At 40.8% G+C, this 18608-nt stretch overlaps 1 protein-coding gene across 1 annotated transcript in view; it reads left to right on the forward strand.

Moving 5' to 3' along the window:
• Positions 1-18608, forward strand: part of clasp1a (cytoplasmic linker associated protein 1a) — a 91891-nt gene that overhangs the window by 19238 nt on the left and 54045 nt on the right. The window contains 6 exon segments of the mRNA XM_013914001.1: positions 9101-9179; positions 9893-9996; positions 10640-10731; positions 10869-10944; positions 11317-11414; positions 12509-12579. Coding sequence (XP_013769455.1) covers positions 9101-9179; positions 9893-9996; positions 10640-10731; positions 10869-10944; positions 11317-11414; positions 12509-12579 — 520 coding nt within the window.

Genomic DNA, 18608 nt, shown 5'->3' on the forward strand with positions numbered 1-18608 from the left:
GTGTGTCTGTCTGCTCGTATTCCAGCCCTTCAAGGAGGAAATTGAGCTCCTTTTCACACAGCCTTCCATCAAGTGTCATTAAAACTAGCGCAGTAAATGAGCTAGAAACGTTTTGATGCTGACTAACGCCGTGTGCCAGGACATCAGCTCATTTTCCACCTGATGAGTTTTCTTCTGTTTGGCCTCCAGCTCGCTCCTCTCTTTCTTCTGAGAAACAGCGCCGAGCTGCAGCTCCACTGTTTGTTTATTCCTGATATCACATGCAGCCGATCGGAGAGCCGTGATTGGCTGAGGCGTGTGTCAAACTGGGTTTCTTTTTTGGAGTCTGGTGTGCTTAGGCAAAACTCCGCTCTGTCTCTACTCGTGTTTGACGTCTGTTTTGGTATTTGACTATGTGTGTATTAAACACGTTTAAGAGAGTATAGCACAAGTAGATTGTGTGAAATTTTCAAACACTCCATTGTCCAAACACTTTAAAACTAGAAAAACTTGCAATGGAGTAACTTTGTACTAACAGACAGTCCAAGAAGGCTAAGCTCCAGTTTTAGTGAGTGAAATTAAAGGATTTTATTTTTTTATTTTATTTAATTAAGGTTAGCTTATAAATTCTAATTCTAAGAGATAAAATATGTGCCTTATCTGTGTGTGTTTAGTCCCATCCTTCTTTCAATTTACTTCCTGCTGTATTTTGGATGTTGTTTTTATTGCCCTTTTTCCTTCAAAGTTGGTTATTAAAATCTCGAGATCTGTTTTCTATGTATGGATGAATAGAGCCAGTCATTAGTGGAGAAATTATGTTATATTGAACAGTGTTGTGGAGCCTTCAGGGGCTGCAGCATTCAGTAAACATTTATTGTAACAACACCATCAAAATTATTTAACCTAACGTTAGCAGTGAATTTGCAGTCTGTGAAATGTTGGCTTCAAAAACAAGGACACAGGTGCTCAACCTTGCTTTTATAAAGGAATCTATGCAGGATATAACCAGCTGTCAGAGACAGATCTCACAATGTAAGAGACAGCATCGCATGTGAGTTGCATTCTTTGGTGCAAATAAATTAGATGATTCTTATTTGCAAAGCTTCACCAATCTAGCAGAGAGCGTTTGCAGTGCAAATCGAGCAACAATTGTTTGGCGACAGGTTGCCTCCCACCTAGCAACATGTGCAATCAAACCCTCTGGACAACCAGTTTTTCACTAAAACTACTTGCAGTTGTTCACCAAATGCAAGACGATTCAGTGCAATCACTGGCAAACCAATGTGTTTCCTATTTGCAAAGAAGTTGCTGTTTTATTTTTACTTTAATGTGTCTAATCTATAACCTTGAGTTTTGTCTGCGGCTGATTTTTAGCATTAACAAATGATAAAACTGTTTTCAATTTTCATTTGATTGCTATTATACTTAAATAAGGTTCAGGCATTTTGGCCTTATAGCCCCATTAAAGAAATAAAGGACACAGATTTCTGTTCTCGGTGTCTATTACATAAATTTGCTGATCATGATTTAAGGAGATTTAAACAGACGTGATCATTTGTAACAAAAAGCTCTGACACTTCTTTGGAGGCCAAACACCATTACTGCTGTTTCTGTTGTTATTTTTCCCTGTAATTAGTGGCTCCACTCTTTCACGTAAAGCATAAAGCATGTTTGAACTTGAGCGAAGCATGTATTAGTGTCAGTGGCAGTATGTCCGGAGGAGGATGCTCCCATTTCAGTGTTTTCACTGCAGCAATTCGAGTATGAAGCGCCATCTCAGGAGGAAGTGAACCGTGAAAGAGCGTTGTGTCTGTGCGTCTTTAAATGTGCTCTGTATTACAAGTGCTGTTGGCTCTCGGCTGTAATAAGAGTTTACTGCACAGCTCCATCATCCAGTTGCCACCCTGCCCGGAGTCCTGAGCTCTGCTGAGTGCCGCTGAGTCACTGCTGGCTAATCACCGCAAACTCCAAATGGTGGCATAGCATCACAGTTAATCACTCCCACTCTGTTACTGTATCTGGTGCATGTTGGAAATTGTTTAGATGAGTCTGGCCCCGCCTGTATGAGCCTGTGGTTGAACTGGGACACTCCCAGTCTGCATGTGTGGAATAATATGCAGGCGACCTATTGTCCTCATTTCCATCTAAATATTTTTTTATTCTTGGAGTCCTCTAGAGCAGCTTTGCATGATTTTTAAACTTTGCATAGTTCAAAATGATTATTCATGTGGGTGGGGCTTTTCCCCAGTGACATCATACAGATCCAAGAGTAGAAAAAAATTCACGGTCCTTTATGACTTCAATGAAAACAGTCTCCAGAATATCCTATTTTATTCAGTGAGACCTGAAACTAGCGACTGAGTCAGGAAGGTGTTTCCTAAGACCAGAAATGTTAGCAGTGAATTTCCAAACTTTTGCAACAAAGAAATTGCCCCCTGTTGGACATTAGGAGGAATGCAGGTTTAAAGCTTAATCTTAATCTGGGGGCAGGGATAGCTTAGCAGGTAGAGTGGTGGCCGGGGTCGGGGATTCAAATCCACTGAACGGCTACCCTGAGGTACCCCTGAGCAAGGTACCGTCCCTACACACTGCTCCCCGGGCGCCCAGTGGCTGCCCACTGCTTCACTAAGTATACATTATTATTATTGTTATTATTATTTTAAGCCTATTAGCCACTTCCATCTTTTATATCACAGACTGTCATTACTAATTAAACCCACTGTTAAACAGTTAGTAACTATAAACTCTGAAGAGGTCAAATAGAAGCTTTTATTAAAGCTGCATTTTATTTTAGAAAAGACTCTTCTTCTTTTCTGACTCTAACAAACCAAAATCTTCTTCTTTGGTCTTGGTGCGACTGGTGTTTATTTTGCAGTGTCCTAAAGGTAGAGCTGAGGTCTATCAGACGCTAACCACGGGACAGGCAGTGACGCGGGCTGAGGTGCTCATGAGTCCCTTTTGCCACGGGCGAATTACTAAAAGCAGCAGCAGCAACAACTGAGCGCGCTCAAAGAAACACACTGGCAACAGTCGAGACTCTGTGAAAGCCATTAAAAGGTGAAACAGCCATGTTTAAACCCACTTCTGGTGGGTCCACAGTTCATCATGATTTCAGCATTCTTGGATTTTTCCATTCTCTTTGACTTTATGTAAACTTGTGCATTTAAATATGACTTCCTCATATTACAATATTTCCACTTGAGGCTCCAGCAGTGAGTCAGTCCCCACAGACTGACATGTTAAAATGCCCAACTTTACTGCAGAAATAAACATGCTTACAGCTTAATACAAAAACCAGGTTTGGTCTCTGTAGCTGATACCCTCCTTTATAACAACTCATCATCCAGATGGAGGCTTTGATATTGATGCGTATTAATAAAACTATTTTAATGCTGCATAACAATAAAGGTCTCTTGAATCAAACAGAATTTTATTTGTTGTGTTGTTCCTTGATAGCTCGATGCATTATCTGCCTTGTGGAGGGCAGCCGGTTATTAATGGATCAGCTGAACCAGCAAATAGACTATTTATTAAAATGCACTTAATAACAATTTACAATTGAATTAATTTCAGCATACAGAGCATCAAATCATCTCCTTTCAAACTGTTGGAGAGATTATATTATTATATCATTATGAAATCAGACGGAATTAGAAGAGATGCATATCTGCCAGAGGAGTAAACTTGTGCAATAGCTGTAACGAGAAATATAGACAGAGTAGTTCAAAGTTAATGTAATTTAATTAGTTAATTCTGGTTGATTCAGTCTTCACTCTCATGTCTTGATTTTTATGGGCTTTTTTTTTTTTTTTTGGTTGTATTGTTTTTTTGCAATCCATCAATTTTCTTCCGCTTATGTAGTGCCTGGAGCCTATCCCAGCTACCATAGGATGATAGGTGGGGTACACCCTGGACAGGTGTCCTGTCTGTCATACAGAAAACAGGGTGTTGTTTTTGAAAAACTTTAAATAATGACTGATTTAAATTGAGCACCATCTTCCCTGTGCAGCTTGCCTGTTCCCTGCAAACCTCAACAGAGAGGCTATTTGCATGCCGGGAATCAGAACTTCTCATTCTGCGCTGTGTTTGCATGCAGCACTGTCTGTCGTTGTTCTTCAGCCTGCAGCACAGATACAGCTTTGATAAACAAACTATCAAAAGGACTCAAATGTTAATGCTCATCAGCAGCTTAAAAATGAAGCCATAAATGTCAGCTGCGCTCATCTCTGACCTGCAGCTGCATCCAGAAAACAGACCTGTAAGCTACAGTTAGAGTTTAAGCTGAAAGGTAGACCAAGTAAAGACAAAAGTTCTTGATTTATGGCACTGTGAGAGACATGAGAATGTGGTGATTACAGAGCAGGAGGCTGGGAGGGAGGGACAGGTATGCTGTATATAATTACAAAGCTGGAAAATGATCCGGCTTTCCGTGTGTGAGGGACACGGCTCATTTTTGAGGAGTTTGATCGATGTCTGAGTTTTGCTTGTCTTTACAGGTTGCTGCATGTGTGTGTGTGTGTAACAGCAGAGATGGCAACATGTTTCCTTTTGTGTGTGTGTCCGTGTGTAGTGTTTCCACTGGTAATGAGATGGCGAGTTGAGAGAAATTCTTGATTTAATTTAAAGGCTTCTCCACATCAGAGTGGCCAGTTGTGGGTTGCCGGGTTTTTCCAGCCACTCGGATGACGATGAAGAGGCACTCGTGTTCCTCTGAACGAGGCTTGATGCTAGTGGGTTAGTTTGATCACAGCCTGATCCAAGAGTCCTTTCTGAACTTTTTCTTTTACATGATCAGGAAACAAACTGACTGGACTTCTAAAGTTTACTGCCCCTCGCTAGTTTTCTAACCTAAATATGCATCCCGTGTTTTGTTTTACTTTACTTACCACATTTCCACATGATTTATTTACTATAATAATTTTTTTCCGCATTTTTACCATGTACAAAACCACCCAGCCCACCAGATGTATCAGACAGCACATAGATTGAGTATCCAGACCTTAGTGATCAATAAAATCTTCATACTCACGGGTTGCCCCTGAAATCATGTAAACATTGGGAGATTTGCTGTCTTTGCTTCATGAAGCAGCATCTCAGTGAATGGAAAGCTAAACCAACACGTGCATGTTGACAGAGTAAATATCGAGCGAGGCCGAAGCAGCTTTCAGTGACGGCAGAGTGCATATTTGAGCTGAGGTAAACACGCGTCACGGTCTGACCACTAACTGCCACAAATGCTTCAAGTCTGAACCTTCATTGTGAGCTCAGATTTTGAAAGAAGCCACTCGTCTTGCAGCTGTGTGAACTGAGCTGACATTCAGCTCCAGCTGGGTAGCGTTACTGCTCAGAGACCTTTGCCTGTGCTGAAAATCTTTAGAAACTCAGTTGTTTTTTTTTGTTTGTTTTTTTTAAGCGGCCTACAGGGGTGGGCGATATAGATGATGATGATGATCTGCTGAAACTATGTGCCAGCAGCACTATAGCGACACAGCATTATAAAAGTATAAAATAACTGATTAACACTTTAACTGAACAATAACTAAATTAATTGAACCTTGTAATCCTTTCAATGGTTGCACAATATTGTCATAGAATAAAGCTGGAACATATTTTCTACCTGGGATCTTGTATGCTGGATTGAGCTTTTTAACCAGATGTTTAAAGTCCTGCTTTTTCTCCCTGTGACCGAATCATTAATTTCCATCCACCATTTGCTTTGGAGTCATATGGAGTGTCACTAGCGAGTACTCCAGCGACGCGCGGAGGGTTGCTCATCATCATCTCCTCCTTTGTAGCCCGGCTGTACTCAGCTGTGCGTTTTTGTCTCAAGTGGTAAAACACATTTATTGTTTCCACCTCTAGCAGTTGTTATGCACACTAGGGAATGTAAATGGATGTCGCTGCTATGGTAACAATATTACGATATGACACTTTCCTATCACATAAAAATGTATGTGGTTATTATGACAGACCAAGTGTTATGGCACAGCCCTTGTTGCCTTTAACATTATTGAATTTCAGATCAATTCCATTTCAATTTAGTGCAGTTCAGCTTCATTTGTCATTCAATCTCACAACAGTCACTTCAACGTGCTTTATACTATAAGGTAATAGAGAGAAAACCCCAACAACCTGACAACCAGGTATGACCAAACCCTTGGCGACTCTGGGAAAGAAAAACATTCTTTTTACAGGAAGAAAAACCTGTGGTGCAATCTCAGGAAGGGAAAATAGTCTGGTGCTACATAGGGTTAGGCATAGAGACAAAAAACATATTTTTGTATCCAGCTGTAAGCATGTTTATTTGTAATGTAAAGTCTGTGAGAACTGCTGGAGCACCTGGTGGACGTTAGAGGAACTGCAGCTTGTAGTGCTTGTGATGACATCATTCTGTTTAGGGTTGCTGTTTTGTTATGTGGAGTATTACTTTGGTTAGGGTTTGAAAGTTATTGGTTATTTATCGCATGGTTTATGTTGCTTATTGTAATTTTTCTGCTGGTCTTTAGTTGTTGTTTTTTTTTTTTCTTACCTGTTAGTGAGGTGGTTGTTTCTTTCTTTGTGATATTAATAAAGTTTAGCCTGTGCAAATCCCTGTTATCCCGCACTGCTGTGCAATAGTGTGACCTGGACTGTGCGTGAAAAGTAGGCCACAGTTTTGTGCCCTTGATGCATGGACACGTTTTTAAAACTGCTGGTTTTACATTGTAAATTAGGAAAAATCAGCTCTTTTCTTTTACTGTCAGACTAAATAAATTAAATCCACAAACTCAAAACATATTAAAACTCAACATGAGGGGACGTGCAACGCTGATGCCCTGCGCCAGTTTCAGCTATCTTATTTTACAGTGTCAGCATGTAAAAATTATGCTGTCCCCATGCAGCTGTGCTGCTGTTGCCTTTGGTGGTTTCTTAGAAAACAGTAAACCAAGTGGCCCAGCCTTGTGCTTTAAGGGGGTCGAATTACTTTACGTTACTTTACGTTTCTAGTTTTCTCACTGTGTGACCTTATTTTTCACCCCAACAGAGTTTCTTTTAACTGTGTTTTAAGGTTAGCAAAGGGACACTCAGATGAGAATTTTTCTTACAGTGTGGACATTTGCTGACACACTGTCAGGATTGAAATGCAGCAGATAAGAGGAGGGGAAGAAACTAGAGCCGAGCATGTCGGATTGGAGGATTTGGGAATTTGGAAGGGATGATGTCTGAGAGATTTGGGTCCAGAGCCTTCAGGGTGGGGGTGAAATAGAGATATACATGCGTGTGTGTGTGTGTGTGTGTATGTTTTGGGGGCTTTGGATGTGGGTGGCAGCAAAAAGAGAGTTAGCCATCTGTCTGCAAAGAGGCGGAGCCTGTCTGTCCTGAACTGGACCACGTTCTTCTTTGGCGTTCCTTGTGTAATTCAATTTTCCAGAAAAGACTCTTTACCTCCAGCTATGACTCCAAGAAAGAGCTCGAGTGAACCTGTTTTGCGTTCCTGTGCAGGGTTTCTCTCTTCGTGTGGGGCCTGTCGTCAGTCTAATTACCGTCATTCTCTCCAGCTGCAGAACAAAGAGGCTGATCTGAGGATTAGAGCTGCAGATAACCAGGACTTCTGCCTGCAGCAGGGGAGAGGCATCCATTGGAGACACTGAGGAAAATATAAAGGGAAGAGCACTTTGTAGTTCGGTGGTTTTAAGGGTAGGATTCCTGCAGGTCTTTAAAACAGCCCTAAATTAAAGACAATTAAATTAAGGTGTTAAAATTCTCTTATGTTCCCAGTAAATTTGCTGGTAAAAAAATCACAACAGCAGTTGGCTCTAAGCACTTTATGATGCAAGGTAAAGACCCTGCAATAATACAAGAAAACAGACAAAACCCCAACAATCAAATTACCCCTTATGAGCAACCAGTTTGACGACAATGGCAAGGAGAAACTCCCTTTTATAAAGGAAGAAACCTCCAGCCAAACCAGGCTCATGGAGGTGTGGAAATCTGCCGTTCAGTTGGGGGTGAATGAGGTTGTTCAGTTAGTGGAGGTCCCCGCCCCCTCTGCAAAACCTCTCACTCATGGTTGGGATTATGTTATAAAATGTAACTTACATTTGAATTAAAATAGAGGAAATACAAAAAAATTAATAGAGGCCATTCCGGTAGAAGAGGGAAAGACCATCTCGGAACTGAGGAGTATAAACTTCACAATCTTACAGTGACGGGATTGCAGCCATTTCCCAGCTTTCTGTAAATGGTGCGCATAGCCACTGATGAAGGTTCATTACAATTTGCATATTAATGATCAAGAAACTAATTGTTAGTCAGTGGTGCTGGTTATGCAAATGTACTGTTTATACTGTTGAGGAAACCTGCAGTCAGCTGAAACTGTAAAAGTAAACTGGATGAGTGAAGAAACATTTGTCCCAGTGAAACAGTAACATCCAGAGGAACAGAATCAATTCTCCAGGGTTAATGTGTGGATCACAAGCCTTTTCTTCATATTTATAAAATTAAACAGCACTTTTTATGCAGTTTCATTAAAATAATTCATCTGTACTGACATGCTGAGACAAAAAAAGCTTCTCTGTACAGATTAAACTTCATCCTGAGATGATTAATATTGAAGTTTCCCCAGTAGGATCTTTGCTCCCAGCAGATTGCAGCAGTGTGTTGCAGCCATTGTTGCGTTGCTGTTTTACTCGTTGCTTTATTATTGTTGGACACAGTAATTGGGTTTCCAAAAAGTGCACCAAACCCTGGACATTCGCCAGGCGATGCGTGTGTGTTGTTGTTGTTACGGTGTCAGCTGGACTGCTCTCACTAAGCGTTCCTTGAGCAGTTCTCTCACCCCATGACAAGGAAAGTTGCAAGAGGCAGGGCCTGTGTTACAGGTCAGTGTTGTGAGTGTGTACCCTGAGTCATGGTGCACACAGTTTGTTGTTTTAACCCCACCCCCTTTCACACCCAGGCCTGTGTCGAGTGTTTCTTTGTTGATAAATTCCTCATTCTGATTTCATTTTTTCTATTAAATGTAAAAGAAATATTTGCATGTAATTGTATATGTTTAAGATTTCTGTGATGATTTTTGTTTTTGTTTTCTTTTTTACATTAAATTGTATTTAATGTGTGCGTTTCATTTTGTCTCCACCAGGTGGCGCTGCTCGGCCTGGACCTCTTATCTGCCTTAGTGACAAGGTTACAGGAGCGATTTAGAGCCCAGGTGGGAACAGGTAAGACTCAAATTTCAATCTTTGATGCGAATTTAATGTTTTATTTAATGTTGGATTTTTAAAGTGGTAATCTGATCGAGTTGAAGTGAAGTCAGAGCTTTTCTCTATATTATTTCAAATGCTTGAATTAAAAAAAAAAAAAAACCCTGACCAGTGAAACTCAGTCTATTCATTTGTCATTATCTTTATAAATTAAAGTTAGTTTGCATTATCTAATTAAAAATTGTTAAGTTTACTTTCAGTTTTTAGTTTTTATGTATTTTAATGTTAATATTGGATACTGATTGATATTGAGGGAAGTTGACTCTCAGTGTCTCTCATTATTTGCCCCAGTCCCCTCAGGATGAATCTTCATCCACATTTAAACACATCGACAAATATCAAACAAAACATATTTTGTATTTTTGTATTTTGTATTTTTTTTTTCAGGCTCTTTGAAACATGTCGAGTAACACAAAAGTACAAAGTTGCAAAAGCGAGTGAGAATTAAAGAATTTGAAGAAAAGCTATCTGGAGCATGTACAAAAGCTTTTGTTTCAGAGTTTCAAACTACTGTTCTCACCTCTTCTCACCAAGTTTCTGTTGAGTGCTGTTGATCACTTCATCTGCTCTTACTTTGCATGAGAATAACTTGACAAAACATCCTGTACAACTGAGCCATTTCACCATCGTTAAGTACCAATAAATAACTCATATTTTCTTTTCTCACTCAGTTCTGCCCAGCCTTATTGATCGATTGGGAGATGCCAAAGATCAGGTGCGAGAAACAGACCAAACGTTGCTGCTAAAGATCATGGAACAAACCGCCAACCCGCAGGTAACACGCTCACTTTTTCTAAGACAGTTCAGGCGGTCATGCATTAGCTCAAATTCAGATGGATGTCGGCTTTAGTTCTCACCTGTTTACTCTGTGGTGAGCTTGGGGGTCTCACTGGGTGTGAAAGTCTGCTGCCACACCCGTCTGCACCCGCAGACTTCCTGCAGTGGAAGCTGGGGGGCTGGCAGGTGGCCGGCAGGATGCCAGTGGTTGACCTTGTTAGACAGGTGTTACACCCAGGGTCTCCAGCACAGACAGCATAAAAGAAAGAAGTTACCATGGTGACATCCACCACTGGTTGTCCAAGTCCTGCTCTGAAGCTTCAAATTGATCATCTGGGTGAACTGCATCAATAGAGCCAGCTATAAACCTGAGGACGCAGCACACTCATTGACTAACGACTTATCAATCACATGTCGTTAGCCAATGAACATAACATTGATAATCCTCCCTTTTAACATTTAAACCAGGCACAATTAAGATATACATAAATGGGAAAGTGTTTACTGAGGTCAGGGCAATCTACCCGTAGACTCCTCTATAAACAGATGATTTTTTTGCAGCCACAGCTGTTGGCCCCTTGTGGTCAAAAGCTTGAAAAAGTCCTGTTTCATTGTGTACATGATGTTGTGTATTTTTGCAGTACGTGTGGGACCGAATGCTGGGAGGCTTCAAGCATAAAAACAACCGGACCAGAGAAGGAGTGTGCCTTTGTCTCATCGCCACGCTGAACACGTGAGTTTCCCTCCTTCGCTCGTTCTGCTCGAGCAGGCCGATTGGGCCGTCACGTGACCTCATTTTTAAAAATCTGTGTCCTCCCGTCTCCTCGTTTTTGTCCCGTTGCTCATTACTCTGATCTGTTTGTCTTACAGATATGGAGCCCAAGGCCTGACTCTCAATAAAATTGTTCCTCATATATGTAACCTCCTGGGGGACCCCACTAGTCAGGTATAGCCTACCATGACATCTCTCTTCTCTTTTTTTTTTTCTTTTTAGAAGATTTTGTGTAATTTATGACCAAAACATTGAAGAGACACCAGGTGAAGTTTAAATTAAGCCAGCCGGCACCACCTTGTACCACCAGGTGGTGCAGTGAGTTAACTAGGGATGCCATATAGAGTACCTGATTAAACGCTGCCATCTGGAGGTGAAAGTCTGTATGACTTTTTTTTTTCAATTGTAATTTTTTTCACCCCATTGGTTTGTCTGATGAGTTGACTACATCATTTTATTCATGGTGACTCTGCTGTGGAACATCTGAATAGAAACGTCTGTTTGTTTGACTCCTCTCTGATGTTGTTGTGTGATGCTGGTCACCAGGTCCGTGATGGAGCCATGAGCTCCCTGGTGGAGATCTACAGACATGTGGGTGAGAGGGTGAGGCTGGATCTCAGCAAGAAGGGCCTGCCACAGTCACGGTAAGAGAACAGGCCGCTGCCGTTTAACAATTTTTCTCTTTGATAGCCTTCATTGATTAACGGTAGAGCGATGGTTAATGAACAGAGAGCCCTTTATTAGTTCCCTGTTCCAACCACAGCTTGATTTTCACGCGCTGTTTGGTTCAAGTGGGTAAAATGTAAAAGTCATTAAACATTTTATAGCAACCCTACTTTCAAGAGTCTCTTTTTAATTAGAATTATAGAAAATTTTATTTAGCCTTTTTCACATATTGAGTTTCTACAGATTTAGCTGATGTACTGCAGGAATTTACCATTTATAATGCTAAATATATTATATGATTTTTCTTTATATTACCACTGTTTTAAATTGCTATCGAATTACCATATATAAGGATTATACCTTCCTAAAACATGATTCTGCAGCTCATCGGAGCACCTGTGAACCTGTGATTTAGCATCAGAAATCAGCACAGAGTGTAAAATAAATGGTTGTTTAAACATAAAATATATATTCTGTTATGATTCATTATTTATGAAGTTGGCTGCAGATTTAAAGTTGAGCTGAACTGCAGTAGAGCTGGTGTGCGTGCACTTTTTGGTCTAAATCCACACTGCAGAGGTTACTGTCTGGCTCATGACTGAACACCCCAGATGATTTATTTTTTCCTAAATCGGATTTATGGTCATCGCTCTTGTAATCAGCCATGAACAAGCTCTTTGAAACGGCGCCAGAATTTTGTAGCTCGGGCTCAAAACGTGATTTCACGTTTAATATCAGATACCAGCGAACATTCAGATGCGGCATCTTCTTTGTTCCCTTTGTGTCCTCTTCGTTCCTCCTTCACACTGGGCCATATGTCTCTGCACCCCTCCATCACCCCTCTCGCTCGCTCTCTCTCTGGCCCCGTTGCCTGTTAGTCATCTGTGTGGTGGTTTCGGTCTATTTTGGTCTCTGCAGCAGAAAGCCGAGGGAGGGCTTCTCACCTCGGAGGTGATGGATAGTGCAGTAAACAGGTCTTTAGTTACTTTCTGCTGCCCATCTGCTTTGTTTTATGTGCCATCTGCATAATTATCTTCACATTCTTGTCTTTCTCTCTGTCCCTCTGTTACAGCTTGAATGTAATCTTCAGCAAATTCGATGAAGTCCAAAGATCCGGGAACATGATCTCATCTTCTGGTTCAGGTGAGTGCTCCTCCCTTTGCTTCAGGCTTCTTTCTGCTGGTATGCAGAGCACATTAGAGGCTGGCTGATGTGGAAATTCAAATCACATCTCTGTAGTTTTAGGCTGGATAAATTATATGTACCTCAGTGTCTTCTATCAAAAAGCAACAGGTGGGACGTCTCAAACACATTTATTAAAGATTGTAGTTTTTCCCCGTTGTCTGACTGGCTGACACCCGCTTGGTGGGTCAGGCTGACCAAACAGCTGGTCTCTGAGGGCCTGTTGTCCTGAAAGTGAATCTGCAAAGGTTCCGATTTCCTGCACCTTTGTTTTTGAGTCAGCTGCAAAATCAGCTGAAACTTGCAGAGCTGGTTTCAGTGAACCTGGTGGCTGCAGAGGTTTTAGCTGAATATTACTGCGCTATATAAATACAGGCCATTTTACTGCTCCTGTTTTTTTGACCAGAGACTGTGACTTCCTCTGAGGTGTTAGGCTTCATCTGTGTTGTAGTTTATACATTTGTTGTTGTAGTTGTTGTTTTTGGTGGGCGTTTTGTATCAGACTGCTTCTCACAAGGACATATGAACTCATGGTTCAGTGAGTGTGTCCTTAGAGCTGCCCTCTTTGTAATCTGTTCAGGGGATGTCTGAGATTTTTAGCTACAAATACATGGGTTAAGGTTTCTCAGTTGCAGCCCTGGAGCATAAACAATTCTCTTTCTGGTGGTTTAAGTCGTTTTTGTTTCGAGGGGATGGGACAGCTTGGTGTGTCTGTCATATGGTGCAGGGTGAAATTTAGGAGTTATTTGACAGCAGAGCTTGAAGACAACATCTTCCTTGTGGCAGATTTTTCTCTCCTGTGTCATCACTCTCTTTTTCTGGCGTGTCAGCTTCTGAGTCTACCCTCCATGTTGAATGTGTACATGAACGTGGAGAAAGGAGGAGGATGGGGGAGGGTTTCAGGCCCAATGGACAGCCTGGGGCGAGAGTCAGAGATTTCAGCTGTCCCTCTGTGGAAGTAAAAAAGACTAGCAGACTCTGTTAATATATCAGAAACACAAAAAAATAAAACTGCAGTTGGGTGGATGTTAGAAATCCTTCGCATTTGGAGCTGCTGACTCTGTCTAATTGCAGCTAACGCCGCATTTACAGCAAGAACAGCTGATCCGAGGAGAACACGGTGAGACGGGGATCAGTGTTTCAAAACAGTCTCCACCTCCCGTCTCAGCTGCCGCTCTGAGTTTCTTTGAGTGTCATGTGAAGTTTAACTTTCAGTAAGACCTGATCAATCATGATGAGGCACGATTTTCTGTCAGATTTAAGCTGTATTCACCAGCCTGCTGAGTCACAGTCGCAATCTTAAGATGATGACACAGCATTTCAGTCGGCACTGAAGTTCTTTCATCTCTTTCCTGCTATTTTTATAAGTTATTTTTGCACCATATTTTCATCTTCTTTGTTCTGTTTATTCGACTCCTTAAATAGATCTGTATAAAATCCATCAAAGTGGAGAAAAAAATCCCACCTGAACCCCCCTTAGTTAATCCTTGTTTTTTACTTATAGCCAGTCCAGAAAAAATGTTCTCATCAGTCAGTTTCTTTGTAATCTCCTTTAATTTCAGACACTGAGGATAAATAATATTGCTCAGCTCCGTAGGACATATGAAGCAACTCCTGAGCGTGAGTCCTAATAATAAATAAAGGTGGACACTTTAGCCAGTGTTCATGTTGCTGTGTGAAAGTTAACTTGGAGGACTGAGAGGAGCATGTACACATGACTCATTTCAGCGCTTATTAGATATTGAGCCTTTATATCCATCACGATCAGCTGCTTGGCTCGACTCGTCTCTTTCACAGCTCAACTGAAATTGACTCTGTGACTTGTTTTAATTGAAATCTGTCAGTCTTAGAGAGAGGGGAATGTCTGGTGTTAATGTGGATGGGCAGTGAGTGCCTTGACAGCAAAATAAGAATAGAATAGAATAGAATAGAATAGAATAGAATAGAATAGAATAATCCTTTAATTGTCCCACAAGGGGAAATTTGGTTGTAACAGCAGCTAGAAGACACATATACAACACACAGGACACAGAACAGAAACATACACAGTTTTTCTTACATATTTACATCAAGGACAATGGTTACTATAATAAGCTCTAAGCATTGAGGAAATGGGTTGTTATACTGCACTGAGATATTATAGGCCTTTTAATTTTTATTTCGTTTTACATTTTTTTCTTGTACTTCAGTTGTAATTGTGTTAAACTGTAGTTTGAAGCGCAAGTTTGATGTTTCATTGAGTTTATATTGTTTGAAAATGCTCAGTTAATGTTATTATGCAATGAGCACATTTGTCAGGGGCTAAATTTAACAGTCATTTAGAGTTTCAACGAACACATACATGGATGCCTGAGGATGGTAGTGTGACCAAACTGAGAGAGAGTATAGATGTTTCATCTATATATTTAAAAAAAATATACAGTGGAACCCCGACTTAGGAAATTAATTAGTTCCCGAGGGTCTTTCTTAAGTCGAAATTTTTTGTAAGTCGAAGCACCCATCGCGCCTTTTGAGTGAACGATAGGCTATAGGCTAATTGCTAACTGCAACAAAAATTCGTCGTTCAAGTGGAACAGCGAAGCGCAAGTACGAAAGCCAAGGGGGTTGTCACATGATTCGGAAGGCATTGTGGGCGTTCTGGGCATTCTGGGCTCAGCCAATCAGAGCCAGTGGATTTCGTTACATGGGCATTTTGCCGTAACACGGGCAGAAATATTGCCGTTAAGTGCCTTCGTAAGTTGAATTTTTCGTTAAATGGAGTATTCGTAAGTCAGGTTTTTCTTTTTTTTAAAGTATAGTTTTTAATTTTATTTTGATTAACCTACGTAGTAGTTTCATTAAACTTTAAGTTTTGACTTTAGTTGTAGTTCACTTTCATAATAACTCAGGCACTGCAAAGGTTTTTTGTGCTTTTGTAACAAAACTAAGCAAAAAGCTAAGAGTGAACACTGAACTGAAGATGTGCACACATGAAACTGAAATGAGAAAGAATTACTGTAAATGTCTTTAGTTTTATTTATTTTTTGTAAGGTTGGTCAAATTTGTTTACACAACTGGCCCGATGAAGCATTGCTGGATCTGATTATTGAGTCTCGTATTTCTACATGACTGTGAGTAAAAAAAAAACCCGCATAAAGCTTTCTGTTGAATTTTGGTTCTATTCTATTCTGCTCTGTCCCCAAATCTTCCCCCTGAAAACCCTTCACATTACAGTAATTATGATTCAGTCTAAAACTGAAAGTAATTACACTGATTAAATAACACAGTAAAAATGAAAGTGAACTAAGAGAAAAAATATTCCTAAAGAAATAAAAGTGGAAAACTGTAATAAATCCAGTTTTTGTTTTTTTTCTTTTTTGCAAAGGACAGAAGTTTAAACTGTTCCAAAGTTAACTGAAGGACAAGAGATTGGGAAAAAAAGCAGCTTTGAATTCATGTCTAAAGGATGCGCAGTGTTGGAGGGATGTCAGCTAAAGCTCAACTATGTATTATCACTTTTTACCACAAGAGGAAGCAGTGAGTCAGTGCACCCCACTGGAAAAATGCTGCCCCCTGGTGGTAATAGATATAGTTGCAGAGGGTAATTACGAAACGTAGCTTTACCTCTCACAAAATTGAGCTATTTCAGCAACTAAAGTGCTATATGTTACACAAGTATCGTGTTTTTACAGCTCTCTTGGTGTATCCCATCCTTATAGTGTTTCATTTATCTGTTACAGATCAGCTAAAATGACTAATTTTATGATTAAAAATATCTCAAAAGTGCAAAAATATACAATTGCTCACTCTCTAGATGGTTGACTACAGACAGATGGAAAGAGACAGGCTGTTTTTTCAGGGAAGGAGACAAGGGAGGAGGGAGCAGAGTGAGAGACTGTGGAGGGATAAATCGACAAGAGCGAGGGAGGGAGCAAAACAAAGCAGCCATTTCTGTGGCAGTACTGTGAGGTAAACAGAGAGAGAGGTGGCAGAGACTTCGGTTAGAGCTGACCGATCGGTGGAGCGATCAGCTGTGGATCTGCATTCCTGTTCTGCTCAGCAGCTTTGCACCATGACAGCTGGAGAAGGTAAGACTGGAAATGCGAGGAGCTCTCAGACCACACGCTTTGAAACACCCAAAATATTATCATCGTCTCTTTTGCTCTGTGTTTGAGTTTTTATCTTTTTATGTAATCTTTTTTTTTTTTCTGCTGCAAGCTGAGCTCTGAGCCACTTCTGTACTTTTCTGATAGCCCCGGCAATCGAGGAGGGAGTCTCCGGTTGTTTCTGCAGCAGCGTGGCGTTATAATTATAAGTGTGACTGCTGTGACGAAGCTGCACCAGCTTTCAGTGGTCACACTGTGATTTCTCCATGCAGTGCACATGGTAGTGTCACATTTTTTGCCTGTTGTTTGGAGAATGCCTGCTGGTGCCTGAAGCCACGAGGGACAATTTGATTTTCCTTATCCTGGAAATGGTTACACATTTCTCTATATCATTTAGATAATTTGCTACATAATCCCTTCTATTATATATTTTTGTGCGTATAATTTTTGATAAGCACACCTTCGGTTTTATGGTAGGAGTATACAAGGACAAAAAATCTTGCTTCTGCTGACGTTTCGTTATAAAAGCAGCCAGCCCCGACATGATTTTGTTTTGCAGTTTTACATCAGCGGTTCAGTCACTGGCAGAGCAGCAGTCAGCAGCAGCTCTTTTAAGAACCAAAGTGGAACTAAAGTTATTGCAGCACTTGAATTGTATGAAGAAAGCAGGTCATCCTCACAGTGGGAGTGGTGCGTTTTTAAATAGGCGGATGCTCCAAGAAACCTGATGAAGTGGGCGAAACAGGCTTTAGGAAACATGAAGTCAGAGATTTATTTTGCTGCAGTATTTTCCACTACTGATACAGCACATGTAGAAATAAACAAGAGTCCTTTCCACTCGCTTAGTTTCTATAAATATGTTGCGCGTGTGATATGTTGGTGAATTTCTGATTAAGCAGGAACCAAATAAACATTCTGCAGGTCACCGTAAAATCAGAAACAGACCATCAGCGCTCCTCTGACAGGAGAGATGACATCGTGTGGGGCGGTGTGAGGGCGATCCTGGTCGTGTTCCAGACCTGCTGCGATCGCTTCATGCTTCATTTCTGCTGTTGTGCTCGGCTTTCACACGGCCACAGGGGTGAGGCGAAGGTAATCTCGAGCTGCTCAGGGGTGATTTTACCTGGAAGCAGAGTAGTATAGACCACAAAAATTAGCCAAATAAATCCAGTGCAGTTTGTTTCAAAGCTTCATTAATGCTAGCTAGCCAAATGTTGACTTTAAGACCAGCTGCAAAAAAAGGAGCGGTTCTGTGACTAATATTTAGGTTTTCATAACAGTGTGTGGGAGTAGTCTGTTTATTGTTTTGGTTCCATTTTCTTTACATTTCCTTTCTTATGTATGATATACATTTCATGCATATAAAATGTTTTATTTTCTATAAACTACAGAGAGGAGAAAGAACTACTGAAACATAAAGGCTCACTTATGCACAGATATTAAATCTCCGAGCATCTGTTTATTTGCTCTCAACACAAAATAAGCTGTAAGTTTGGTAATAAAAGCTGCATTTAAAACTTTAAATTGTCCCGTATCATAAATACAGCTCCATCTTTGTAACAAGCCAAATCTATTTAAAATCACTCGTAAAATCAGTGAGTTCTGACGATTTCTAATCATGTATAAACTGTTTGGAGGTCTGGTTTACCGTGGCGCATCGTTCAGATGGATAGCTTGTGTGGATATCTCGGATGTGAGCTAGAAGTTTGTATTATTTCTCCAGATCTGCGCACACTGAGGCTTCAGATCCAGGCTGTATTTATAACCACAGAGGAGAGCTGTGGGTGGGTGGGTGGGTGGGACGCCATGTCAGCTGCTCACTTCTCAGTTTCTTGAACACAATCACAGTGTTTTTGTGACTGGCTGAATTCCCAGCCTGTGTGTGTGTGTGTGTGTGTGTGTGTG

Source organism: Pundamilia nyererei, unplaced genomic scaffold, assembly GCF_000239375.1.
Source record: "Pundamilia nyererei isolate P.nyererei 1_Seehausen unplaced genomic scaffold, PunNye1.0 scaffold00163, whole genome shotgun sequence".
NCBI lineage: Eukaryota > Metazoa > Chordata > Actinopteri > Cichliformes > Cichlidae > Pundamilia > Pundamilia nyererei.